The 27,395-nt window shown below is 38.9% G+C and overlaps 5 protein-coding genes and 1 long non-coding RNA gene across 11 annotated transcripts in view; 2 read left to right on the forward strand and 4 right to left on the reverse strand.

Moving 5' to 3' along the window:
* LOC109194333 (uncharacterized) lies at window positions 1-22,346 on the reverse strand. Its single transcript, XM_025906006.1, has 5 exons — window positions 22,062-22,346; window positions 1,072-1,375; window positions 833-972; window positions 491-695; window positions 1-413 (listed from the first exon to the last, which is right to left on the reverse strand). The coding sequence occupies exons 1-5, from the start codon at window positions 22,086-22,088 to the stop codon at window positions 265-267; spliced, it is 825 nt and encodes a 274-aa protein (XP_025761791.1). The 5' UTR covers window positions 22,089-22,346; the 3' UTR covers window positions 1-264.
* LOC109198185 (low affinity immunoglobulin gamma Fc region receptor II-b) overlaps window positions 1-27,395 on the reverse strand; it is a 997,390-nt gene that overhangs the window by 580,867 nt on the left and 389,128 nt on the right. The gene's annotated exons all lie outside the window — the stretch shown is intronic.
* Window positions 1-27,395, forward strand: part of LOC109201287 (obscurin) — a 493,328-nt gene that overhangs the window by 202,230 nt on the left and 263,703 nt on the right. The gene's annotated exons all lie outside the window — the stretch shown is intronic.
* Window positions 5,869-11,289, reverse strand: LOC109201289 (uncharacterized). Of its 6 annotated transcripts, XR_003219446.1 has the most exons (11): window positions 11,133-11,289; window positions 10,722-10,841; window positions 10,466-10,641; window positions 9,897-10,129; window positions 9,664-9,770; window positions 9,415-9,583; window positions 7,884-7,999; window positions 7,501-7,542; window positions 7,311-7,413; window positions 7,122-7,187; window positions 6,947-6,991 (listed from the first exon to the last, which is right to left on the reverse strand). XR_003219446.1 is itself a non-coding variant. In XM_025906013.1 (9 exons), the coding sequence occupies exons 1-8, from the start codon at window positions 8,213-8,215 to the stop codon at window positions 6,255-6,257; spliced, it is 573 nt and encodes a 190-aa protein (XP_025761798.1). In that variant the 5' UTR covers window positions 8,216-9,137; the 3' UTR covers window positions 5,878-6,104; window positions 6,223-6,254. The 6 variants fall into 6 exon arrangements, 1 of the variants encoding a protein (XP_025761798.1); XR_003219442.1 differs by lacking the exons at window positions 9,415-9,583; window positions 9,664-9,770; window positions 9,897-10,129; ... (1 more) ...; window positions 10,722-10,841; window positions 11,133-11,289 and adding exons at window positions 5,878-6,104; window positions 6,223-6,293; window positions 6,512-6,620; window positions 6,702-6,804; window positions 8,170-9,136 and having other exon boundaries at window positions 6,903-6,991; window positions 7,342-7,413; XR_003219443.1 differs by lacking the exons at window positions 7,501-7,542; window positions 9,415-9,583; window positions 9,664-9,770; ... (2 more) ...; window positions 10,722-10,841; window positions 11,133-11,289 and adding exons at window positions 5,875-6,104; window positions 6,223-6,293; window positions 6,512-6,620; window positions 6,702-6,804; window positions 8,170-9,136 and having other exon boundaries at window positions 6,903-6,991; window positions 7,342-7,363; window positions 7,882-7,999.
* On the reverse strand, window positions 13,973-16,618 carry LOC109201311 (uncharacterized). Its single transcript, XR_002061343.2, has 4 exons — window positions 16,088-16,618; window positions 15,526-15,666; window positions 15,232-15,360; window positions 13,973-14,851 (listed from the first exon to the last, which is right to left on the reverse strand). It is a non-coding gene; the product is annotated as an uncharacterized LOC109201311 (long non-coding RNA).
* The window catches only part of LOC109196517 (peroxidasin homolog), a 17,426-nt gene continuing 11,152 nt past the window's right edge, over window positions 21,122-27,395 (forward strand). Inside the window, exons 1-4 of the mRNA XM_025906004.1 lie at window positions 21,122-21,261; window positions 21,484-21,516; window positions 23,875-23,928; window positions 24,357-24,623. Coding sequence (XP_025761789.1) covers window positions 21,225-21,261; window positions 21,484-21,516; window positions 23,875-23,928; window positions 24,357-24,623 — 391 coding nt within the window. The 5' untranslated portion in view covers window positions 21,122-21,224. The remainder of the gene's footprint in view (window positions 21,262-21,483; window positions 21,517-23,874; window positions 23,929-24,356; window positions 24,624-27,395) is intronic.

A 27,395-nucleotide genomic window follows, 5' to 3' on the forward strand; every position in this document is an offset into this window, starting at 1 on the left:
GTAAAGCGCTATACAAATATAGGCCGTTTACCATTTTGTTTGGCGAGTTCATCCAACAGACGGTCTTCTGTGACACTGCTAAGCTTTCCTTCATGTGAAGAGCTTGTTCTTACTTTTTGAAACTCTGTGTTAAGCACAATGTCACCTCTTCAAGTTTCACTCCCGATCCATGGTGCCCCGTCCGTGTAACTTGGTGGAACTAAAAATGGATTCTTCACGCCGCCTACAGAAGATGGCATGCTTTTATTTACAATCTAAATTACTTTAAAACACTGAATGACTGTAAATAAGTTTTTGCCATAACTCACTTGGAAAAAACCCACGGCTCATCATTACCAGGTGAATAGAGTTCCAAAAACCTTCAATGTCATGTTCACCATTGAAGTCTTCTGGAGGGGCTTTGAGGTCACTCACTATAATAAATTGACTCATAAGAACATGCACATAATATACACAATGAACTATAAACACAAATGTACATTAAACTTACCTGCTAAGTTGAACACCCCTTTTCTGTTTAAGTCCATAACTACCACAGGGGGGTGAAACCCACAGTTTATGCAGGAGTACATGTAGTCTGTGTCAGTCAAAGCCTCAAAATGGCAATAAGCATGAAAAATGGTATCCCTAGAAGGAAACTTCACCCTTCTTAAGCCCTCCAATGAGTCAATGACCCTTGAAGCGGATACATGGTTCTGTAATATGACAATAGGGTGAAGAAGACTGTGATTACACAGATATTTAAATTTGGGCACCAACATACCATATTCACACACAAACACATTTTTAAAGCAGTCTTCAGATGAGTATATTTTATTTTTGCGATCCTCACCTGCAGATTTTCTCTCAGAAAAAAGCAGAGTTCAAGAGACAAAACAATGTGGTTGTCAAAGTTATGAAGCCCATCCGTCCACTCCTGGTATCTGTACACCATGTGGCACTGAGGACACAATCTATGGTGTGTTGAAACATCTGTTAAAGACAAATCACATTAATGTCAAAACATTAGTATAGGAACAATTATAAGTAATTATTCCACACTGAGATTTAATCTTATTCATTACAACTTACTCTCAATCACTCCCATCATGCTGACAATCCTCGCTTTATTGGTAATTACAACAGCCTCATCAAGTTTAGGGTGCTCTGGGCACACCTGGCACAGAGTTTCAAATGGAAAGAGCCGTTTCTGATGATCCATTTTCTGTGAGATGTTATTTTCTGGAAGAGATCCAGGAATTTTTTTCTCTTTAAATATATAGCAGATACTCCTTTTGACAGCAGCATTGTCCTCAAAGGAAGAACTCTCCTGAGTCATCTGTGATGGGGTGCCTGATGATAGTGGTACAGTTGATTGGAAGATGTCTCTCTGTGTCTGAAAGAGATGCCATTTAGCTATGTTTTTATGAGGGCATGATATTCGTGGCTTTGCACAAGTACCATGCCAGGTGTTCCTCAGAGCATTGTAAGTCACAAATATTCTGCCAAGATGGCAGAAACTGTGTATTTCAGGCTCAAATACAGACAAACAGATCTGTGTTGAGGATCCACCCAAATCCACCCTCACACAAAGTGGAGCATGTGCTATCTGGGCAGCTTTCTGTCTCTTTGTGCATGCCGCAGCTTTGGCCTCTCCAAAAAATTTCAGGTCCACCGTTTCCATCACGATGTGCTCTTGAAGAAATACCTCTTTTATAGTTTCTCGGCAGTAATCTAGTGAACGAAGGTGCTCACATAAACTGAAGCCTAGTCCGCTCCGCTGAGCCAGCAACTGGTATTGCAGACATTCCTCCAGCTAACATCTGACATTGTGAGATATCCCCCATGTTTTCCTCTGAACGTGAACTGGCACAGAAAACCCATGGCCAGTTCTCTGCACAGCAAATAACCCTCTAGTCTCATCTACACAAACACACTGCAGCTTAGTGGCCAGGCAAGCATTTATTGATTGGTTGGAGTGCCTCCTCATCATGTGAGCCTTGTAGTTTTTTGTATGAAGAGTAAGACCACAGTGAGGGCATGTCATTTTCATGGACTTTCCATAAGCCGCAGTTTTATTGAACACAGAGGGTAGAGCATATGAATGTTCCAACAAAGATTCAGAAAATGGTTCAGATACTGGAGACAAAACATTGTCTCCAAAAGCAGGGCTCCTCTTAGAGTGCTGCTGGAGAAATACGGGGCTCCTTGGATAAAATCATATTCTAATGCAAAATGTGTATTTTTTTTTCTTGTCACCCACAGAAGCCCTTAGTCCAGTTCTCTTACTTAAACTAGGGCCAGGAAACAAGAGCAGCTTTTCTTCTGCTCAGATTTAAAAAATGTTCAATAAGTTTTGTTTTGTTTTGTTGATTTGCCAAATTGTTTCCCAGTTGTTGAGAATCACTTGTTTTCTATTCTGTTACCAAACTGTCTGTCAGTTTCATATAGACATGAATTTGCTCTTGTTCAGTTGCCAAGTTGTTGCTCAGTTGCTTTGAGTCAAAGTTCATCTCAGTTGTCAGGTTGCTTTGCAGTTTTGAAAAAAAAAAATCTCCTCTGATAAGTTGTCAAACTGTCTTTTAGAATAATTTATTCTCAGTTTTCTGCTCAGACGTTTTCTCAGACGTCTGATTTTCTGCTCAGTTGTCTAAAGTCAAGACTGTCTCTCTGTCCTCTGTTGTCTATATTCTGTTTTCTTCTGTCCAGATGTCAAACTCCTTTAATTTCTGAGACCTTCATCTCTGTTTACTGATCAAACTCCTCTCCAGTTTTCTTACGTTGCTCCTTTTAGTTTTTAACTTGCTGCTGTTTGCTGAGAAAAACTTTCTATGTTTATTTTGATTTTTCCAGAATAAATCTTCCTCTGTTTAGTTTTTCTGTTCATTTGTCCAGACTCACACTTCTTTTGCTCTAAGAAATAAGAACACAATGATCGGGACCGTGTAAGCTACAACCTTATAATCACTTTCTGTCACCGACCTCTCAGCTAAACCTGTGTGGAGTCATCCCATAACCAGTGTTGGTCAAGTTACTTGAAAAAAGTAATCAGTTACTAATTACTGATTACTTCCCCCAAAAAGTAATCCCGTTACTTTACTGATTACTTATTTTCAAAAGTAATTAATTACTTAGTTACTTTTTAAAAACAGGATTTACAACCCGAATAGGTGATAAAGCGATAGATCTTTCAGCCCAATTCTACTTTTTCTGCATAATCCATCATACAAAATGTAATCAAATGGAAACGTCTCTTTTTAAAACTTTTAACTTTAAATCTTTTAACTTTATGCATCAAGCAAAAACTTAATTATATGCAACATTCTCTGACTGGAAGAAATTTGTTTAACATTTAAACCTATTTTCTGCACATTCCAGCACATAAAATAAAATATTTTTTTGTGTTTACACTCACTCTTTCAAATAGATGCAAGTAAAACACAGCAGAAAATAAATAAAATCAAAGACTCAGCGGTCCTGTTGCTCTATTTTCACCTGTAAAGCAGGACTGGGGTAGGCGGAGGTTTACCCTGGTGCAGGTGTGCCGCGGCGGTCAGTGGAAGAATCCGCGAGTTTCTCTGTGAATTTCACATTACGTCATAGTACACTCGGTGCTTGCTTGGAAGTTTAGGGGTTTCATCGCTGTAAAAAGAAGTTTTCTTCCCACGCACAACGGACACTAATGTTTTTGTCACTTTTTATGGAATCAAACTCAAAATAAGGTCAGTACTTCCACGCTTTAAACGCTGCATGCTACACTCTGTTCCGCACTCGATATATTATGATCTGCACACAGCTGTTGTCACGAACGTCGCACTCGCTTACGTCACTGTCATGAGACGTTCTCGCAAAAAATCACGGTTTTAGTAACGCAGTAACGCAGCGTTCCTACGTGAAAGTAACGGTAATCTAATTACCGTTTTTGCAATAGTAATCCCTTACATTACTCGTTACTTGAAAAAAGTAATCAGATTACATCTCTGCCCATAACAACAATTAGTCGACTGGTCACGATTACGTCAACTATCAAAACTGTTGACGACTAATTTAATAATCGACACGTCATTTGAAGCTTTGTAAGATCCTGAAAGATGCAGGAATAAGTAGTTGGATTTAAGAGTGTAATAACACACTAAAACAGAAGATGGCAGCACTGCATGTACAAGGATGCGAGCTGCCGTTAAACGCCAAAGAAGAAGAAGAAGCCGTCTCCAGTATCGTAGCTGTGTCCAAATTAAAGGGTCGCATCCGCCGGATATGGAACTCCAAAGTGTTCAAAATTAAATAAATAAATAGGTCATGATGAAATAAATAACTATGTGAATAAATAAGACACAGATATGTAATGTGAGAATGATATTGTGAAAGAATGGAACACATTTTGAAAAAAATGCTCATTATTGTGAAATATATTGCATTCTGCTATATAAATTTATCTATTATTGTGAAATATTATTTCATGGTCATTATTTTTCACAATAACAGAGATTATTGCTGAGCTATTTTATTTATTTCCAGCCGTTTTTATTCCAAAATGTCCTTTTTTCAAAGTCAGTCTTTATTTCAAAATCCCGTTTTTCCCGATGGCCTATTTATTTCATAATGCGACTTTTCAGCAGAATGACTTTGTCTGTCAATCAATGTAAGTGGGTTGGACCTTTGCACCTATTGGCTTATCGTTTACCATCGACTAGTTTTCCTGGATACCTCTCCGCGGACGGCTGCTACAGCTAGCAACAGCGTGCTAGGTCAAAAGTCACTGAGGATGGCGGACTGGTGTGAACTTCAGTTAATTCTGCTCATTTAAGCAGATCAGATAGAGAGGGATCATTTACCAGTAGATACTGTTTGAGTCGTTTAGATGATGTTTCTGAAATGCTTGGGATGATAATTGCTCTTCAAGATGTTAGCATCGATGACAACATTGTTGAAGGTTTAAGATCAATTCAGCACCGTGTTCGTTTGGAATACGCTGAGGAAGAACAGTCTTCAAATGTTGGTCGTCCACGTCTTGAAATCTCGGCTGCAGCACTCAGGACTTTAGTGCTGTCCGGGATAACCATCGGGGTAATTGCCGATATGTTTTCTGTCTCCCCGAGCACAATTAGGAGGAAAATGACGGAGGAAGGTCTAAGGTAAGTTTATGCTGTAATTGAACACCTGTGTGATTCTGTACACAGCACTGTTTAGATGTTGACCTTAATTATGACGTTTGACAATGAAATATTATCGCTTACTTTTTTTTTGTTACTGTCTAAGTGGGGCAGCTACGGCTAAAGCTATCGGCGCCATCTCGGCGTTGAGACACGTTTAGCCGGTGTTCTGACAAAACGTCCTACCTTGTCAAAACATCCTACCGTAGCGCTACCGTAGCGTAAATTTATGGTCTTGTCTATCAATCCGTGCTACCTTATCAGAATATGCTACCTTACGTGGTTAATGGCTCCATCGTACATATCTATAGGTAGGACGTTCAGATGGCCAAATCACACTTAAAAACTTGGATTTATTTCGCTAGGACGTTCAGAACATGTTTCCTGCTTGGATTTATTTAGGTAGGACGTTCAGATGGCCAAATCACACTATTAAAACATGCTTCCTGCTTGGATTTATTTAGGTAGGACGTTCAGATGGCCAAATCACACTATTAAAACATGCTTCCTGCTTGGATTTATTTAGGTAGGACGTTCAGATGGCCAAATCACACTATCAAAACATGCTTCCTGCTTGGATTTATTTAGGTAGGACGTTCAGATGGCCAAATCACACTATCAAAACATGCTTCCTGCTTGGATTTATTTAGGTAGGACGTTCAGATGGCCAAATCACACTATTAAAACATGCTTGCTGCTTGGATTTATTTAGGTAGGACGTTCAGATGGCCAAATCACACTATCAAAACATGCTTCCTGCTTGGATTTATTTAGGTATCAAAACGTGCCTCCAGCACACAATCATCTAATGTTGACAAAGAATACAAAGAGACATGGAGGGGAAAAGACAGCTGTTTTTATTTGAAGTTGTTATGTATTTTCCTTACATTTTTTGCATTTATCTTCTTGGTTGCTCTCTTTATATTTTGCACATGCAAAATGTGCCCATCTTTGGCAAGATTCACACTGCACCTGGAAAGGAAAAATAAATAGCTCATATTATGTTTGGTGAATACTATTAGTCAACATTTTAAACATGATTAGCAAGTAATGATACTAAGACTTATGTGTTTCTTTTGTTTTGTTTTACCATTTCAATCATGCTGCGGTCAGCATCAGCATCTAACATAGAGCAAACAATGCAGTAGTCCTCAGCGTTCCCTGAAACACATTCATGGTTAGGTTTTAATCAAACATTATTTATTGATTAATTAAAAAAAAATAATAGTACATTTTTTCCACAAATACTTCATGGCAAATTAGTCCCCTGAATTTTTTTTAATTAGACTTTAAGAAGGGTCTTATCTGAAAATGTTTGAAAAGCACTATTTAAATTGGAAGTACACACTCTAACGTGATAAGGACTTTACTGGACTTACCTCAATGTTCAAGTAGGGTGCAAGCTATCTGCATTCGCTCCAGCACAACTGCTTCTGTAGTGGTTAACACCTCACTGACCTCTCCAAAAGCAAGGTACTGTTCTGCAAACTGTGAGATTTCTCATTATTATTATAATGTAAAGTCCTAATTGTAGCTAACAATAAATGGAATCATTTGAATAAGGGTTACCTTTAACAGCAAAACTCCGCAACTGCTGGAATCCTGTTGCTTGTTGTGTTGCATAGTGTGTAACTGCCACTCCATGGTGTCTTCTCTCATCCTCAGAAAATTCCTAGTTGAACAAAAATGTTTGTAATGAAACAAGAAATGTTTTATGTTTAATACCTGAACATAAAACATACAAGAATAATACCTCAGTATCATACATACCTCCGGTTGCGCAGAATTTTCCTGTCATAAACACCTTCAGTGCCCATGGGGTCTATGAGTAGTATTTTCTGTGCAGAAATGTTGACAATCTAAAGAAAAAGTTAATAAATTAAAAATTACAATAGTTTTTGCCACTGAAAACCTATTTAAGAATAACACTTTGAGCAAGAAACTGCTTCCCAACAAATTATGCAAATTAATAACTACATAAACACATACCACAAGAATCCAGTGTGTACCAAAGTTCACAGGGCACAGCCACATGTCTTCAACTGGGAACTTCATCTGTGGGATTGGAAGTGCAGAGTAATTTCGATTTACTTAGGTACCTTGCGTCTCAGGGTGTTTTCAAATATAGTCTTGTTTAAAGGAACCGAACTCTGTCCTCAGAAATAGAAATGACTCAACTTTTTGGACCACTTCTGAACTTTCAACTTACCTTGGTGAGGCATCTGAACTGCCCAGAAAACAACGAGCTTGCAACTACTGAACAGAGCAGGTGTACAGCATTCTGTATAAGTATACAAAAATGTTACAGAACAGTAAATACATTTTTTTGTATTTCAAAATAACTGGGCAAAGGACATTTCTTACTTACCTTTCGTCTCTCAATAACACGGTGCAGGTATGCATCAATGACCTGTTTTGAAAAGTTAGAGTTTATACACCAGCAGCAACAATTTTTGAAGTAACTGCTTGAGTGCTGTACACAAAAACTTGGAAAGAAATATAATTGCTGATAAAGGTTCTTTCTGCATATACTGGAACTGGGTATTATGATGTCACAGATGTCACAACATCTGTGTTGTGGTTGATAACAATCTTTTCTATGGAAGTGAATGGGTGAAACCCTATCAGAGTTTTGCTATATAAACCCCCCCACCTACCCGCACAGTTTAAACTATTAATGGTGTCTGCACTGCAAATGCTTCAGAAGGAGAGCACTTCAAAATCAGAGTCAATAATGATAAGTTATCTTACCTCATCAGAAAGCCACCGTGACCCCTGCAGTGTTCGAAAAGAGGAATCAAATAACTTGTATGGTCCAACAACTGACTCCAAGCGCCCAGTATCCTTTGCAGCCCATAGCCTCTTTACTGAAAGAAAAATAGGATAAGTTAGCTCAGGCATGCATGAGATTTTTAGTGGAAACGCTGGGTAAAGGCCAACGGGCCACAACAGGAAAAAAGTCAACACAATAAACATGCATTTTCACGCAGAGAAATAGGAAAGGTACAGCGGGCGGGCAAAAGAGAAAATTACTGACAGGCAGATCCATTTCCAGACTTCCACAAGCTCAGTGCATGTTGCATGTTTCTTTACATCCAATATGAGTTGAAGACTGCAAAATGCAAACAAAGTCATGCAACGGTCAATCAAGTTGCAACGCCAAACTGGCAACAAATGACCAACGGGTCAAAAAGAGTTGTTCACTATGCCACCTTCACTTTCTAAGCTTTGTTTCCGGGAGGGAAGTTCTTGTTCACGCGTTTCTGGTCCTGGAACAGAAATAAACTCCTTGTGGGAGCAACAACTTTTGTCAGCCGTTTTGGGTGCATAATGAATAATAGAGGGTCTGGTATCCTCTGGACTTTGCTGGCACTGAGGGTCAGCAGGAGGATGGCAGGGGGGCATCTTCAGGTCTGTGCTGCTGTTCACTGTCTGACTGTGAGTTGGGTATTTTTCATTGTCACTGATATTTACATGGTGGCTTCTTCTGTACGGCTTGATATGGTCAATGCTGTAGTGATTTTTTAAAGTGGCTCCTTCCGTGTTTTTTAATCTCACACATTTGCCAGCGATGTCTTGAATGGTGTAGGGTCCTGAAAAATCCGGATCAAACCTTGCTCCCTTCCTTCCACGTTTCCTCATGTTCAAGAGAAGAACTTCATCTCCAACGTTGTACACAAGGTTTCTGTACTTCTTCTGGACTCGTCTGGTATAGGCTTCCTTTTGTAAGTCTTGGGACTTTGCCATATTTTCCTCGACAGTTTTTTTAACTTGCTCTTATGCGTCTCTTGTAGAAGATACAAAGTCACCGTAACTCGACTCCTCAGGGAGAATGATGGAGGACAACTAAAATTTTCACATTTTAAATTACAATTAAAATCATAAAGACAAATAATGCATGTGAAACATGAACTGAAAATTCTAGCTATAATAACTCATGTTTAAAAGTAAATATACTATTATAAAGCTTTGAGCACAGAAAGCCACAAAGATTGACTCATATCATTTTTTGTATAGTCACTTTTTCCTCTTGACACACTTCCATAGGTGAACACATTATACTTAAAGGTCTCCTCAACATTTATTACTTTACATAAAGAAACAAACATAAAGAAGAACTAGTCACTTACTTTATCTTTTAAATGTATCTTGCATATAGAAGTTAAGCAGAGAAGATTAAAGCTGCAGCCAATATCAATATGCACAATTTCCAATTAAGATTACATTTAATTTATGCATTATCATAGTTGTTGCATAAATAAAATTCCTTAATAACACTTACTGGGACTTCGACAGGAACTTCAGAAGGATCCGTAGCTTCTCTCCCATACATTAAACGGAATGGTGTGTGTTTGGTTGTGGTGTGGACCTTGGACCTCAAAGAAAACAGTGTAGCATCCAGATACACATCCCAGTCATTCTGTTGACTGTTGACTAATTTTCTCAGGGCTCTACATGTGGACATAAAAAAACCCACAATAGTGACAGTGTCTTAAAAGCAAATGAAATGTTACATACAAATAAAACATACCTTTTTATGTTGTCATTTGTCTTTTCGTCGAGGCCATTTGTCTGAGGGTGATACGCTGCTGTGACACTTCTATCTATTTTCATTAAGCTGCAAAGTCTTGAGTTGAGCTTCAAAGAAAAAAGAAAATTGTTTTTTAAAAACAATCACACAAAACCTTTGGCCTGGCAGCTACTTGGCACACTGTGGCCAAGTATTTACCTAAAGAGGTATGGAAAAGTAAACTTAACACTTACCTCGTTAACAAATTCCCTTCCTTGGTCGGATAAAATTCGTTTTGGGAGCCATGTCTATATATGAGTGAGCACAACTGATGAGCTATCTCAGCAGCACTTTTGCTTTTTAATGGAAAAGCCTCAACCCATTTTGAAAAATAGTCTGTTGCAGTCATAATGTACTGGAAGCCACTAGACGTTTTTGGAAGAGGTCCAGTTAGATCTATTCCGATTAGCTCCCAGACATGTGACACCTGTCAGTGATAAAAGAATCACATTAATATATAATGTACATGATAACATTACTATTTTCTACACTGCAGTGGTTGCACAGCAGCCAATGGTTTTCCCATTTTTTGACACTGGTCACAAGCCAGGACCTTAAACATATTGAATGATCTTTATATTATCCAACAATCGCAATTAATTAAACAACAAAATTGCTAATGTTCTATAAAAATACTTGATCAAGTGGCGATACAGTGTTAATTACTGTACATCAATCTGGTACGGGTCTTCAGGATAACTATGCATTCTATTGGTGCACTATTAACATACTATATATAAATGACAACTTGAAAAATACATACCCAATTAACAATGTCAACCGACATTCCATACCAGTAAAATCTGGAACACATTGCAGTTCGAATCTTGAGTACACCAGTGTGTCCACCGATGGGACTTGAATGAAACTCTTGAAATAGTCCCATGGCTTCTTCTTTTGTTTTTATCACTCTCCTGTTTCCAAACAAGAGCACTCCGCCTATATTTAAAAAATGTAAAATAATTATAACATGTATTTAACCAATAATTACATTTAGTTATTTACATTACAATACTGACCCTTCAGCCTGAATTTTGCGGCGTATCTCCTAAGGGTTTGCCTCTGGGACTTATCGTATTCAGATGGGTAGGACCCAACAGACAGAAACATGAGCAGTTCCTCGTATTTGTTCTCCATAACTAAGGAGAAAATCGGACAATTTCAACATGGTTTCGGAATCCATACAGTAAATAAAACGACTACACAACGTTATCACGCAATTAACAAGTATGTGGTGCAAAAGCACTTTCTTCGACATAACAACGGAGCGTTTATCCAACATAACAATGGCGAGTGGTGTCCAGTAACTGCAGGAGGACTAAAATAAATTTTAAAAGCACCAAATAAACACTTGGAATATGACTTCGATTGAGCAGCTTAAGGTAAACAATTATCATCTGTAATAAAGAAGTAAAACTTTTAATACAAACCTTTTTTCGAAGCAACGAGATCGGCACAAAAGCAACGAGATCGGCACGAGATCGGGGTAGGATGAAATAATAGGCGTGTACTATTTAAACCGGAAATATGGCCGTTTTGAATTGTGCGCATGCGCAGTAACAACAAGTAGGACAGCTTGATAGGTAGGACGTTTTGTCAGAACACCGGCGCAGTGTTAGCTGTTAGAGTGTTAACTCAGAGACTGGGGCAGTGGAACCTGTAGGAACCTTTTATACGGAGAGTAGACCCACCAGCTTTCCACAGTCTACTTACTTATCACATCTTGTTAGACAACAGGGTCATTAGTGCTTTAAATAGTACATAGTTGAAGGTTTCATTGCTGTTTGCAGTTGATTGTTCTCTGAGAACACATTACAAAGTTGATGTTAAATAGCGAGTTTATTGAAATGGTTTTGTCTATTTCAGCAGCGTTATAAATATCATACTTTCTCTGGTGTCTTCAGTAAAAGCTAAAACAAGAATACATTTACATCCTTGGTTCTTTCAGTATTAATTGGAAAACTTTGTTGAGATTTGCTGTTATATGAAAAAAATGTTTTATGTGCAGAAAATCTGATAGGAATTCTTCTATTGGAGATGTGGATTTGGATTCAAAAGTGCTGGACATTCAGCGTCATCACCCAAATGCTGACTGCAGAATGATGATGGGACATCTACGATCCAGAGGCATACACATTCAAAGTAAGCTGATATTGTTAAAATATCCAAACACCAGTTTCCGGCCTGAAAAGCATGTGTCAGTGTGGCCATGATGTGATATTTTAATGTATCGATCAAAAATGACTAGCATGTTCTCATCACTGTTATGCAGTTATGTTCCTGTTTGAACCAGTCCGTACACGATTCTCTCTCCTCAGTAAATCTGTACAGCACCTGGATACTTGCCTGACACAATGATGGTCTGTCCCATATGCATTACAGTGTTTACAATACAGTCTTTTTGTAGTTGTTAGTACTAAGACATGATCTGTTTGTTAATCAGGATTTCGACTGATGGATTCAATGAGACGAGTCAATCCAGAAGGGGTCAAGATGCGACGGTTATCTATTAAGACTGCAAGGCGTTTTCAGTACAGTGTACCAGCAGCAAATCACCTTTGGCATATAGATGGAAATCAGCATTGAGCACCTGTGGAGGGATGTATATGAAAACATCTTCACCCAGCTGGAGATTCAAGGACTGCTCAACCCCGGTGAAAAAATTCACTTGTTTGCTCTGCACAGATGCTTTTTGCATCACATTCAACATCATCTTCAGTCATTCCAGGAAGCATGGAATCAGCACGGACTCAGAAAAGCAAACAACCATTCACCCCTGCACCTCTGGTTGCTGCACAGAAAGGAGCGACAAGATTTGTCACAGGTACATGACTATTTGATCCGTATTTGTTCTTGTATGTAAAACTCTGCTATCTGTAGTGGAGATGAGTTTATTTCTACTGTGCAAGTTGGTGTACCAAAATGTTTTTTCCTGTAAGTGGAAATGTCTCCCAAGCCATTCTCTCCTTTTATCCCATCTGTTAGGTATAGATGGCAATACTTTAAACAAAGTTAAATTTGTTATACCTGAAGGGAACCAATCCTGACCTAGAATGGGTGAATGAATAATTAGTTGGTAGCCAATGCCTAAGCAACTCACATAGGCCCTGGCAGACTCAAAAGTCAAAGTCAAAGTCAAAGTCAACTTTATTTGTCAATTCTGCCATATGTACAGGACATACAGAGAATAGAAATTCCGTTACTCTCAAACCCTAGAAGAAGTAGCAATGAACATTTAAATATAAGAGAGAGATTAAAAATGCAAGTAAAATAATTAAAAAGTAAAATTTGAATAAATACAGTACAAGCTATACAATATACAATATACAATATACAATATACAATATTCAGGTAACGGTAACGGTAGATGACATTCAGTGTAGACCAGGCAGGGTAGTGCAAATAGGCAAATAGTGCAAATGGAGATTTGGTAATGTACGGTAGGAGGTAGTGTAACAGAACAAAGTCTTATGAGGTAATGGCAGTCCAATGCTCCACAGGTGGCTAATAACTGGTGCAGGCCAGTGAGTGAGTCAGAGAGTGTGTGTGTGTGTGTGTGTGTGTGTGACAGAGTTCAGTGAGACCGTGGAGGAGAGAGGGGAGAGGGGGCAGAATCGGGAGGGAGTTAAGCTTCCTGACAGCCTGATGGATGAAGCTGTCCTTCAGTCTGCTGGTCCTGGCTTGGAGACTCCTCAGTCGCCTCCCTGACGGCAGCAGCTTGAAGAAGCTTTGCATTGGGTGCGTGGGATCAGCCGCTATGCAAAGGGCTTTTTTAGTGAGACGGGTGCTGTAAATGTCCTGGAGGGAGGGGAGGGAGACACCAATGATCCTCTCTGCAGCTCTCACTATGCGTTGGAGGGTTCTGTGACAGGACGCATTGCAGGCTCCAAACCACACAGTGATGCAGCTCGACAGGATGCTCTCTATGGTGCCTCTGTAGAAAGTGTACATGATGGGGGCTGGTGCTCCTGCTCTTCTTAGTTTGCGGAGAAAGAAGAGACGCTGCTGTGATTTCTTGGCCAATAAGTCCATCTAGGAACAGCTGCAGGAAACACCTCTTCAGTTTAGATTTAACACATGTGCATGGTCTTTCAGGTTGAGGATGAGGATTATGGTGTGGACTGGACAGGACCACATAATCACCGCCCATCAAATGAGATCACCATTCCTGAGATTCAGCTCCCACGTGCACTGAATGAACGAGACCCTGCTGTGCTACCAAACAACAACGTTTCACTCAGTCAAGCTTTGGATGCTTACTGTGAAACTGTTCAGTCACTCAAACTTATGTTTGATACCACACCTTAACTCTTCAAAGTAAGCAGGTGCAATATGTTCACACCCTATTTCTTGCATAACCATACTTCAAAATCACTTGTAGAAAGACACTATCACATTTAATCAGTTTCTATGTCAGGAGGATTTTTTTTTAAATTTCTACATCTATGGCTTTGTAGCTAATATTGACTCAAAACAGCATAACCAATTTCATTTTCAACAAAACAGAGTGGCTATAAAACACGATTTGTTTTACACAGCTGTCACTTTAATGATATTCATTTCTTGGTTGGATGTACAGTACATGTCAACTCTGAGCAGATTTAATACAATGAACACAGTACAGTAGTGTAACATCTTAATTCAAATAATTTTTTCTACAAAATTTTTTTGTACCAGTAGCGAGTATAAACAAAACATACTGTGTAATTTATAATGTACAGTGAACAACTGATTTTGTTTTCTGAACTCTTTGTCAGTTTATATTAAAAAAAGCCATAAATGCTCACCTGTACTGTGCATTTTTCACTGTCAAGTGTATTAAAAGGAACTAGAACTCACTAGATTGTCCGTTTCTTTGAACACTGAATACAGTAATGTGATGCAAGAAAGAAGAAATGGTCTAATCTTACCATGTGGTTATGGAATCAATCCTAAACCAGACCAAAACCTGAGTCAGTAGAGTTGAGACACACCTGAATGTCCATTAGAAATGACTCATAGGTACAGTAGTGTGCAGGAAGACGTAGTACGTCAAAACAGGTGGAAGACTTTGGAAGCCTGCTGTTGACCACTTCCACAGTCATTTCTCTCGGCAAGACTTCCCATCCTGTCCAAAACTTGATGAGGGCTTTTCGTTGTGCACAAGATGCTGCAACAGAAGATTGTTTTAAACTATAATGACATCCTATATTCATTATTTTGAATCTTTTATGGAGAAATACCATAGAAGATGACCACTTGCATACAGGGCACCAGACATTTTTGCCCCACTCAAATTGCTGTTGTAGCTGTTATAGATATTTTTATGTTAACAAAGCTAAAAGTAGTCTACATACAATTATAGTGCAACTGATAATGCCACCACTCTGTTTTTTTATGTATTGCATGGAGGCAGTATGGAGCAAATAACAAAACAAAATTATACTATAGTGTACTTTGTTAATGACCCAAGATCACTGGACTGTATGTAATTTATCAAAGTATAATCAGAGAAAACCAATGGCAAAATATCTATCGCAGCAGACTTACCATTTTCAGTGAAGGACCGAAGGTAACCTGCCACTCTGCATTTATCCTCGAGAGCATTCCTCTTCTTCATCTTCTGTGGCAGGCCACAGTCATTTTATAGCTTTACTTATCTTGTAGTCTTAAGAGCGTCTGCAACATTAGGTGTATTTTTATTAAATGTAACCCAGCTGTTCAACTAACCCAAGCATACAAAATAGTATATTGGTGTTTTGTGTCAACAATTAATGTGCATCCTTCATAAATTAACCAAATACCTTTACTATTCAGATGTTAAAAGATGTGACCTGACCTTACCTCACAACAGGGAGCAGTCTCTGATTCCCTTGGTAAGAAAAGAGGAATGATGTCTGATCTTTCTGTCAGAAGCGGCCATACCATGGTCTCCTTAAGCCCTTTCCTCAGCTGCTTGACTTGACGACTTGTTCGTGTTATGACCTACAATGGTGAGACCAAACAAAAACTGAAGTTGGCTTCCGTAAAGTGACACACACTTTAAATGTTAAATATTTAAAGAACATCCACTGTACTAGTAAAAGCATTTTCAAATTATACCCACTTACAAAATCACTACGTTGAACTAAAATTGCTTTCTTTTCTTTCACATAGATTACTTGTCTTCCATATTAGCAGAGAAGATAAGCCACTTTAAAACAGTCATGAATAACTATTACCTACAACAATGTAAATAGTAATACAGACATTAACCCAGAAGACAATTATTTTCTCTTACCTAATTTATGGAATTCTTTACTATGATAAAAACAGTATTAAAAAAATCTGTGACTGAACTGATTAAAAAGCTAATTTTTGGCAGACAGACAGACTAACTGAGCAGTAATAACACATCGTTACTTACCCTGAACAGCGTTTTCGTGGAGTGGAGCTAGCTGTGATAGCGTTAGCATTTGCTAACGTTAACACTGTGCGGTTGTGATGAGAACTTGGACCAGGGACCGCATCATCTCCAGTACGCTGCTGCAATACTCTCTCAAACTGAGGTGAAGACGTACAATCTAAGCGGTTAGCAAGTTCTCTGAGTAACTCAGAATGGACTTGTCTCCTGCAGTCATGCCCTTCACAAGCATTGATACACCTGTAACGTTATTCGCGCCCAGTGTTTTGCATTTGTCGGTGCCTTAACGTTATTTTGAGCTGCATACTGCCGCTGGCTGCATAGGAGACGCATTGCACCATTAAACCTAAATCGACACTTCATGTGCTATTACTTATGTCTGAGTAAAGGAGCAACCAATCACACAACTGGCTCCGCCCTGTCTCTCTTGATTGACAGACAAAGTCATTCTGCTGAAAAGTCGCATTATGAAATAAATAGGCCATCAGGAAAAACGGGATTTTGAAATAAAGACTGACTTTGAAAAAAAAGGACATTTTGGAATAAAAACGGCTGGAAATAAATAAAATGGCTCAGCAATAATCTCTGTTATTGTGAAAAATAATGACCATGAAATAATATTTCACAATAATAGATAAATTTATATAGCAGAATGCAATATATTTCACAATAATGAGCATTTTTTTCAAAATGTGTTCCATTATTTCACAATATCATTCTCACATTACATATCTGTGTCTTATTTATTCACATAGTTATTTATTTCATCATGACCTATTTATTTATTTAATTTTGAACACTTTGGAGTTCCATAGCCGGAGGCCATATTTGTAGTTTCATTACATTACAGTGACTCGACGAAGGCTGTCCAAATGCGAAGTCTCTTTCAAATGCGGCCGATAAAAGCGTCCTCTTTTTTCCCCAGATTTGAAGGATAGGCCGGGTTTATCCTTCATGGCCCAACCTATCCCAGAATTCATTGTGTGACCCAGTCAATTCCAGTTTCCAACAATGGCGGCAGCTACTTAGTTTTAATATTACTCTTAATACTGTTTCTGTGTCACAAAATAAACCTTTTAGATATCTTTAGGTGAGAATGTAGCTGTGTAAACTTCAAATATCTGCTCGATTTATCAAGACATCACATATTTGCAAAAGTACTATGACATTTTAAGAGAAGTCTGTTACCCATCAGCTCGATAGCTGACTGGGAGGTCGAGGCTTGCTAGAGCCGGGTGTTCTGGGAATTCATCCTGCCTGACAAACCATCCTACCCATTGTTTCTGCGCATGCGCACAACATGAAATTAAGTGGCGAACCGTCCTACCTTTGTTAATAAGAGCTAGAAATATACTCTGATGGGCAAAGTTAAGTGGCAAACCATCATACCTACTGAAATTGGTGCTGGAATTACTCTGTGACAGCAGAAATGTGCATAAACTACTTACGGTAGTTGATTTTGCCAAAGTAGGACGGTTTGTCAGAACACCGGTGAGAACAGCAAACTCTCGGCGCACCTTTTTAAAACCTCCCGCAGTCTTTCGCTACTCAGGTTAAACATGATATATAAGTCACTTAGATAACTTAAAAATGTTATTGTTTGGCTTTTTTCAGTGTTTCATTTTTTCCTGATTAAATCAGTTTGGCTGAGATTAAAGTTCTAGTTTCCACACAGCTGAATAAACATCAAACAGAAAACTGATTATCAGAAGTGTGAGATGGTAGAATTTACTCCAGTGTCCTGTTATATTTTAGATAGCAAGGAGCAGACGGCTGAGTTTATTAAACTCCACCATCCGCAAATTTCATTAAAAGTTTAATAAACTATCATCTTGTCTTTATTTTTAGTTACCACATACCTTAAACAGTTCAAGCTGTAAGCTAATGATAGTTATATAAGAGCAGATGCATGCTGGTGCAATAAGCTGTACGTTTTTTCGTCCAATGGATGCATGATCTGATTAGTCGACTAATCCCAAAAATAATCAGTGACTAGTCGACTATAAAAATAATCATTTGTGACAGCCCTAATAACAACTATGCATTCATAATTTTCCCCCTATACAGTATAATACTGAACAAGAGCAAACTGGTCTGTTTCCTGACATCATCTGATGTTTTTGTAAAATCTTTGGTTGTGTTGTTCTGTTTTTCTGCTGCCTGTGCTCTCTGTGAAATTATTAAGAGACAGTTTTGTTAATGAGCTGGATTAGATCCTAGAAACGTGTGACTGCAACACTTTAAATATGTGTTATAACAAACTCCACTCTTTACTGTTTTATCTAATATGTGGGAAAAGAAAAATGTTTTTTCATTCATTACAACATTTATTTACTGCTTGACTTTGTTGTTGTTTAAATTCTCTTGCCTAATAAATTATATAAATACAGGTTTTTTTGTCAGTAAAACTGTAAGAAATAAAATCCTTGTTGTTTGAAAGAGCTGACATTTTTATTCTTTGTTGTTTGTTTTGTTTTTCACGCCTCTAAGCAAACTTATAGGCAGCATCCCGCAGTAACCATAGCAATCTTTATTTCATATAAAAACATGTTGTTTATGGGCATAATGTAACAAATCTTTTGCGGGCCCTATTAATGATCACTGGTAATTGAAGAGGAAGCCGAACCCTGGCTCTGGACATCTTCATGACAAGTGACAGCGCAGACATCTACTAATGAGAGAACATGTTTTATCATCATAAACACTGTGATATGAAGCATCGTTAAAGTGTCACTTCAGTAATGTTGACTCATGTTTGTAATAGATGACTTTAAAACACTAAACACTAATTTCTGTGGTTTGTTTTAAGCTTACAGAATATAACATGTGGTAAGACGACGAGTTTTACTTCTCACAGGTCGTGTTATGTGTATCTATTTATCATGTATGCTACTTTGCTCTGTGGACTGTAAAATGTTTCATTGTATTCATGAAATAAACCAGACTTTCACCGTCTGCATCTTTTACTGTTTTTTCTGCTTTTGTTCACTCCAAGTTTGACAAAACCCACAGACATCCAGAGTTAACTCACTAACAATGTGGAGCAGTCTCAGTGTATTTAGCTGCTTTTTCCCTAAACACAACCAACTGAGAGAAACGCTTGTAGTCCTCACTTTGGTCATTTTGAACGCTGAAGGAGATTTGTTCCATAGACACCTTATATTAGTGTTTCCTGCACTTAATCCATCACTACTATGTTCTATTAAAATTCAGAGTCCTTTTATAGCTTGCAGTGAAATTTGTTAAACCGTTGCTTAATGGGACAGAAGTACACGTCACTCTTTACTAACACATTTGTAGATACGTTTATTGCTGAACCACACAGCTAGCAGTCTCACTCACTCTTTAAAACTCTTTTAAACTCTTTAAAAGTTACTGTACGGCTATCAATTGTTAACATGACGCTTGTTCTTATACATGTAATACATTTATTACCAACCTGAGAGTTTATCCGCTGGTCATTCGACATGACGAATGACTTCTGAAGTCTTAATTCAGCTCAAGATGCTGTAGATTCCCGTCAGTAACACTTTCGGTCCGCTAGTAAAACGTAGTTCTATTAATCTGCGCTCATTACTCTTGAACCGGAACCGGATGTAAGTCCCAAAAAACTGAATTGTAGAACTGAAACTGAATGGTGAGAGTGAAACTGAAATTATTCGAGAGCTGAATTTTTAAAGGATAAAATGCAGTTTCAAAGCAAATGAATTCATTTTCAATATATAAAATTCAATTTCAATTTAGTGATGATCATTTTCAAACCATAAATTCAATTTCAAATTAGACTAATTCAAATTCAGTTTTCAAAAGCATTTATTCAAGTTACAATTCAGATTCAAATTTAACTTATTCAAATTCAGTTTCTGATGGCACAGATTTCTGCCCATAAAAATGCTCCTAACTAGTTAAATTAAAAGTAAAATACCCCTAAACTAGTTAAATTAAATCATCTATGTCTAAATAACAGAGCTCTGAGACCTATACAATCCTTTAAAAAGAGTTTAATTAAAACACATAATGGTCGCATTAAATAAAACGCTGTTAAACATTTGTGAACTCATATGACCCCTGAACTCACATGCACGAGCAAAGCCACCTACTACAGAGGGTCACGCACGCATACGGGCACTCACATGGACGCGCAGGGGGAAAGGGGAAGTGGTGAGGGGTAAAGGGGAAGGGGGGGGGGGGCAAAAAAAGCTACAGGTATATTACTACTCATATGGAAGATTTTGTGATGACCCACAGGCAAGTCTCTGTGTTCCAGTGATCAGTTATCTGTAACTCAGTTTTCTTCATTTGTTACTATTGAGGCCTGAAATGATCAGCTTCAGTAAGCTTTAGTAAACGTCACCTTTTTTGCTACTTTGATTCTTAGTCTGCATGTGACTCTGGAGAGAATTGCATCGTATTTGTTGGTAACATGTAACATTCACTTTGATGTGCCAATAGATACATTTATTTGCTTTCTTTGTTAATTTAATTTGTGAAACATACAGGTCTTTAGTTTCAGTTCAACCACACAGTGAGTCATTTACTCTGTTTGGGTATCAGCCAAACATAGAATTTAACAACTAGGTGAAAATATTCACAGATCTGAGGTCAAAGGAGCATTTTTTTTTATTATAATACTGCATGATGATGTTTCAGCTAAGAGTCAGATAAAATCTCTACATGTTTTTATGCAGCATGAAGGAAGAATTTCAACATAATTCCTCCGATAAAGAATCAAAATATAAAAAAAATCATTAAAAAGACTTAGATATAAAAATACAGGCTGCAAAACAGAAAAGGGGATTTGGTACATTCACTCCCAGTGACTCCCAGTGTGCAGGAAGAGGAATATTGCAGAATGATAATGATCCAGGGGATGTTGCGAAAACATGTCAGAGTGAAAAACAAGACCTGGTAAGATATGACTTAAAGCAATGGGAAACATGTCACAAAACTGCTGCGGTCAAAGCTACAGGAGCTGTTTGAGTTTGCTGTAAAAGGGAAGGAAGCACAGAGAGACCAATCAGAAGAAGAACCTGTAGAAAAACTCTGTCACACCTAAACAAAACACAACTTCTCCTTTTACTGCAAAGTAAAACAGTTTGAAATTATCTGAGGATCAGAGAGCAGCAGGCTGGATGTGACGATGGGGCACTCTTTGCTCTGCATGATGGGCTTTTTCTGTAAGTACACGTCTGACATTGTTTGAAAGACACCATTAATTAAAATGTTTCTGATCTCTGAGAATTAGTGAGTCACTGTTTAGAGCTTGTTTAGCAAACAGGAGAAATTTGGTGATTATTGTTCATCTGAAAATGAACAATAATCAATAATCAGAGTAAAATCTTTAAAAAAAACTTTACTCTGAGGTATAATAACTGATGAGGTTTTATTCATTATTTTAGTGCTCAGTACAGTCATCCGTGGAAACGCTGAAGGTAAGAAACACTGTTTTTATTCCAGTTCATATATGTAGCTGTTATCTCCTACAATGCTCTAAATCAGGGGTGTCAAACTTACGGTCCACGGGCCACATTCGGCCCTCGATACAATTATTTCCGGCCTGCGAGCCAGTTATTAATGGACACACGGTAGGTGGGAGCTGAATTTTCAGCCCTGCTAAGAATCCATGTTTTGATGGGCACACCATGTGGCCAATCTCATGCAAAGACAGGCTGGGATCATACCATTGTGTGAAGGAAAGAAAGAAGGGGGGCAGACGTTCTGAAAGACAGCAAGTGTAGTGGTACAGGCCAACGATTAAAGTGCAGGTAAACAGAAATGTTTCTGTTTTTCAGCATCTACTATAGAAATACAGTATAGATATAATATAGATGAGCTACCAGAAGTTTCTCTCTATTTTTACACATTTGTTTCTTACAATTTAAGTCAAAGGATGGTGCCGACAGATTTCTCTCTTTCTCACAGCAGCTTTTTCTTCATCATGTAGAAAAACAGTTAAATACTGTAAATCATTTCTTACACTGATGGTGTCAGGGTGGTGGCTCATTGGCTCCCTTTTCTGTTCCCGTGTTTCATTCCATGTCTCCTCTCTGTGTTGAGTCTGTTTTGTCACCCATGTTTGTCTCTCACCCCTCCGTGTGTCTTATCTCCATGTTTGTATCTCTCTGTCCTCTCTCTCTCTGCCCTCTCTCTCTCGCCCTCTACCTCGCCCCTCTGTGTCTTAGTCGTTTTACTGTGTCTCGTCTTCATCTTCATCCTCTCTTCCCCTGTTCCTGTCCTTGTGTCTCTTCTATTGCCTCTCTGTTTGTTTATCACTGTTGTTGTCAAGTCCGTGTGTCTCAGGTGTAGGTCTCAGTGTTTCCTGTTTTACTTTGACAGTGTCCCATCCTGTGTTCAGTTTTGCTTCCTGTATTGTGTCATTATGTTTATTCCCCTCAGCTGTGTTCTCTGTTTGTTTCCTCATCAACATCTTGTATATTTATGGAGAGAGTTGTCAGTCGTTTTTATATGGCGTTATTTTTGTGCCACTATTCTGAGCGCATGTAAAAAAAAAAAAATTGCAGGTACAAGTGTTGCATTTTGAGGAGAAATTTATTTTGAGTGAAGAAAAGCTGAATTTGAGTGAACAAAATTCATTGCTGCTTTGCAAAAAATGTATCTCAGTGTTTGCTATTTTCCACACACATACACAACAGCAGCCCGTCTCGCTCAGTTTTTGCACTTGCGCTTGCTTGCAATGTGTTGCTCGCGCTCTCAACATTTCTGCCTGTGTGCGCTCAACTCTTTCTGTACACCATTATATTTGTGCCACAAAACCAGCCAATCACAGACTTGGATGCAAAAAGAAAATCTGATTGGCTGTTTTCGTCTCAAATCAGCTCGAAATGACGAAACGCAATATCCCAGAATCCATTTCGTCCAAAACTGAAACGAGGCAGTGGCGGAGGAACACAGAGTGTTTAAAATGATCATATTAAGAGTGTGCCGCCTTCATACAGACTAATTTTCCTTTTATAGATGTTTATCTGAACAGATTACAGTACAGATTTACACGAAGATGATGATTTGTGTGAGTAGTGCAGTGTATCTCACTGATATTGGCATGTGTGCTGCTTACCTCAGTGTATGCTTTTGTATTAATTCTTGGAGTTCTCAAAATCCTTCTACAAAGCTACATGGATAAAAATGAAAGTAAATACCAGATACTCCGTCTTCCTCCCACAGTCTAAATAAGTGTGAGTGTGAATGTTTGTCTGTCTCTCTGTTTTAGCCCTGCAACAGACTGGTGACCTGTCCAGGGTGTACCCTGCCTCTCGCTCTATGATAGCTGGGATAGTCTATAGCCTCCTGCGACCCTGATAAGGATAAGCAGAAGAGAATGGACAAGAGTATAAAGTGGGATTCAGGAGGTGCAGAACCCTAAAATTAGTTTTTAATGGCTCAGGCTAATTTCCATTGAGAGCTTCAGTAGATTTTCTTAGTGTACGGGCTGTGATCAGCTGACCTGCTGCTCTTTGCAGATTTATCCACCTGAATTCAGTCAGATGTAAGCAGATGTTTCATGAGTTGTCCTCGTCTCTACACTGACAGTACACTGTTTATACTGACTTTATATTAGACTGCCACTGTGCACCAGTCACACACTGATCTTTCCTTTAAATCCATCACAGTACAGCAAACTAACCTGTTTATCTACTAATCTGTAGAGGATTTTCATGCAGCCTTTAAATAAGACAGTGATTTTACCTCAGTTTGTTTTGCAGCATGCTTCACACTATGAAAAACATAATGTCAACATAAATACTCAAGTAAAGTACAGATTATTTGATCAGCTCCTCCTGAGCCCACTGTGACCCTCCAACCATCCACGACTCAGATATACAGCGGTGAGACAGTCACTCTTGACGTTCAGGGAGGTGGACGTATGAATGGAGACGAGACACGTTAAAAGCACCTCCTCACTTATTTTAATTTGTATTGCACGTTTCTTCCAAAAACAGAACAAAATACTAACAAAAGTAGTGTAAAATAATAATAAATAATTGTCCTCATTTTAGGAGAGACTGGTCTGCTATGTTAGCCTTTCTCAAACTGCTCGTAGCAGCAGTTTTTTCACTTCGTTTATCTTTAAATCTCCAGCTCTGAATCCATCACTGGAGGTTTAACAGCATTGTTAGCAAACAACAGCTAACTGACAACTAATGGATTATATTTATAAATGTATAAAACATTTAAAAGGTATAAAAACAACTTTTTATTGTTGATTTTTAAGTCAAATTATCAGTCTGCTAATGATATGTTTTTATTTGACCAGCTCCTCCTAAGCCCACTGTGACCCTGCAGCCATCCTGGACTCAGATATACAGCGGTGAGACAGTCACTGTCAGATGTGAGATTCAGGGAGGTGAAGGAGCTCAGTGGACGTATGGATGGAGACCAGCCAAGTTAAACACACCTCCAACATCCAATGAATACAGAATCATCAGAGCTGCTGAGTCTGATGGTGGAGGATACAGCTGTCGGGGCAGAAGAAGCTCTTCCTGGACAGAGTGGAGTGACATCACCTTATTGAAAGTAACAGGCAAGTTGGACATATTTCACACGTTTTAATTTATACTGCACAATGTTTCATCCAAAGATACAACAAAATACTGTGTTTCAAATATACTGTTTTTTAGATTCAGTACTCACTGTAAAACACTTGGAAGGAAAAAAGATTTCCACATGTGGATTTATTGCTGCAGTTCCATCAGTTCTTTTTTTTCAGCATTTTTACATTAATTTCTCTTCAAGTTTGACCTAAAAATACAATATAATTGTATCAGAGACTGGTCTGCTGTGTAAGCCTTTCTCATTACAGGTTTTACTTGGATTCATTCCACTGATTGATGTTAATGAATACATTTATAAATGAATGAAAAACTAATGGTTTATAGCACTCTGACATGTTTCCTCAGTACAACACGCCCAAACACACACACAAGGGGAGAGCTTTTAGATCCTGTGCTCACTCTTTATCTCTGTTGTTTACACACACACACACACACACACACACACACACACACACACTTCCCTCCATTCTGCTCTGACTCTCAGTCTCAGTCCGACTCCCCTCCTCCAGACCCCAGCAGGTACTAAAATAAATGTTTACATTCCTGATTATTAAAAAAAAGTCTAGTGCTAAATCCACTGGTTCAGAAAAGTTTGGACTTGGATTGTAAAATTACATGTGACCCTGGCATGTTGAGGTCTCTTAATGACTGTCTTTGTGAGGCTCAAACTGAATATCAGCCAATGTCCTTATATCACAAAAGAAATGCAGTCATGCATGTTGGGTCTGTCTAGCACAGGCCCACCGCTGGAACGAGACAATTTAACTACACCGCAAAAGCATTGAACACCAAGTAGGCAAAGTTCGGTGGGCTACTCATGCATGAGGGAAGCCTGCCCAGAGCCAAGTGTCGTTCCACCCACTTGACCTCCGTCAGACTCTCAGCCAGGCTCCCCATAGCACTCCTTTTATTGTGGTTACATAAATATGCATAGGTTCATTAACATATAACATCTTACATAGGTATACATGTGAACAAAGAATACCGTGTGTGTGTGTGTGTGTGTGTGTGGGGTCAAGATGTGACCCCATGAAGACTCCCCAAAGCCGTCCATCTAAACAAAAGGCACTTAGACTAAAACAGATATAGACACGTTTATCCTACCATAAAACAATAAGACAAGGTACGACCTCTCCCATGTTCCTGGAATGTGGGGGGTGAATACCAGAATGCTCTGGAATGCACACAAAGCCTTTTACAGCCTACTGAAGATCACACATCCTATCACTACACAATCGATTATACACCTCTACCAATCTACAACTGATTATAAAACTCTAAGCATATATGGGTAGATATTTCTAAGCATAAATGACAATCACAAATCCAACATTTCCCCCCTTTTTGATAGTTATGCTAGAAAAGTCCCCAGTTATGAATACCTCACGTCTGACAGTGTCAATGCAAACATTTTTATACTCAGCATATGTCAATCACTCTAAATTACTGTAAACGTACACAGTCTGACAAACATATTAGCAGTTATCCAAGTTCTCATTGATCTCATTCAATGGTAAACTGCATCCTACAAGTGAACAAATCAATTGTTAATGATCAAAATAAGAAATTAACATTTTCAAAAACATCCCAGCTTGGTGGCGCTCCTCTGCAAGACATGTAAATCGCATGTCCCTCTGCAGAGTGGTTTAAGTTCTGCAAGGCATCATAAATGTCTCTTCCAGTTGTTTCCATCACTGTCCATAGGACCAGAGTCCAAACGTATGTAGAATAGACATTCAAACATACCAGCTGAGTCTGTTGTTTGTCAACATGGGTCTCAGCTATCGTGAAAGCTGCAGGCCTGGTCAGCACTCCTGTTTTATGGCCTCTATGAACCCCCATCACCTAACTTCAGGCCTCCTTGTCCTGTGGAGACATTCATCTCTGCAGGAAAACCCTCTGTGGAAAGGATGCTGGATCCAGTTATCTTACTGCTGTTATGATCCCAGCAGTTTTCAGTGTGTCATCGTATGCACAGTACAGCGACACAGCATTAGGTGATGGTCATAGGAAACTGCTGTCATCACCACCATAGCTTCTGGTTCCTGTGCTTCTCACAGAACCATGATGTCATCCTTGGACTCCCCCTGCGCTGTCGATGGAGCTTGGCACGCTCCCCTCATCCTTCAGGTGCCCGTCTGTCGTCCACAATCTCCTCTGTTGGCCTCTGGAAAGCCCCCTTGGCACAGCTCTCATTCCAACGCAGCTTCGTGGTCCTTGCTCCGAAATCTGATCTCATGATGGGCCCCAAACAGCTCGACCTTTGACCTCAACCATTGCCTGGACTGTCAGCTATGCCTGGAATGGTTTTCGCTTCTCACTGGGCCGCTGAAGATTTCTCAGGAGATTCCTTTCAGCAATACTCTGACTGCTGCACCTGTATTTCCTTGCTAGGAGGAAAAACTTCTATCTGGAAAGCATGTCAATCATCATCAAACCACATTCTTTAGGTCAGTGAACTCCACTTATACGCCATCAAAGCCTCATCTGAACATGGATGCACGACTTTGCATAGGTTTACCTGTAAATGAACTGTTAATCACACAAATCACTGAAAAAATCATAGAAAACATAGTTTAGAAAACATAGTTTCATGTAATTCTGGACCCCTCCTCTTGACGCATGGACACTCCCATGAGTCAACTCATCAAACCTAGATTCCTGTCTGAAAGAAAAAGGTTAGCTAGATCATGTCCCAGGCAACACCAGGGCATCTCCTCTGGAGTAGCTCCGTAACCCTG

This window comes from Oreochromis niloticus, linkage group LG3 (assembly GCF_001858045.2).
Source record: "Oreochromis niloticus isolate F11D_XX linkage group LG3, O_niloticus_UMD_NMBU, whole genome shotgun sequence".
Lineage (NCBI taxonomy): Eukaryota > Metazoa > Chordata > Actinopteri > Cichliformes > Cichlidae > Oreochromis > Oreochromis niloticus.

Bases quoted from the DNA above. Each gene is read 5' to 3' on its own strand.
- LOC109201289 (XM_025906013.1), bottom strand. From the start codon at position 8,215: ATGCAACATGCACTGAGCTTGTGGAAGTCTGGAAATGGATCTGCCT. The intron at 6,805-6,902 runs GTATGTATGATA...TTGTTCAACTAG, and splicing joins AAAATTCTGCGCAACCGGAG to GAATTTTCTGAGGATGAGAG. The intron at 6,294-6,701 runs GTAACCCTTATT...AATGTGTTTCAG, and splicing joins GCGGAGTTTTGCTGTTAAAG to GGAACGCTGAGGACTACTGC.
- LOC109194333 (XM_025906006.1), bottom strand. From the start codon at position 22,088: ATGAGCCACCACCCTGACACCATCAGT. The intron at 696-832 runs GTGAGGATCGCA...GTCATATTACAG, and splicing joins TTCTGAGAGAAAATCTGCAG to AACCATGTATCCGCTTCAAG. The intron at 414-490 runs GTAAGTTTAATG...AATTTATTATAG, and splicing joins AGGGGTGTTCAACTTAGCAG to TGAGTGACCTCAAAGCCCCT.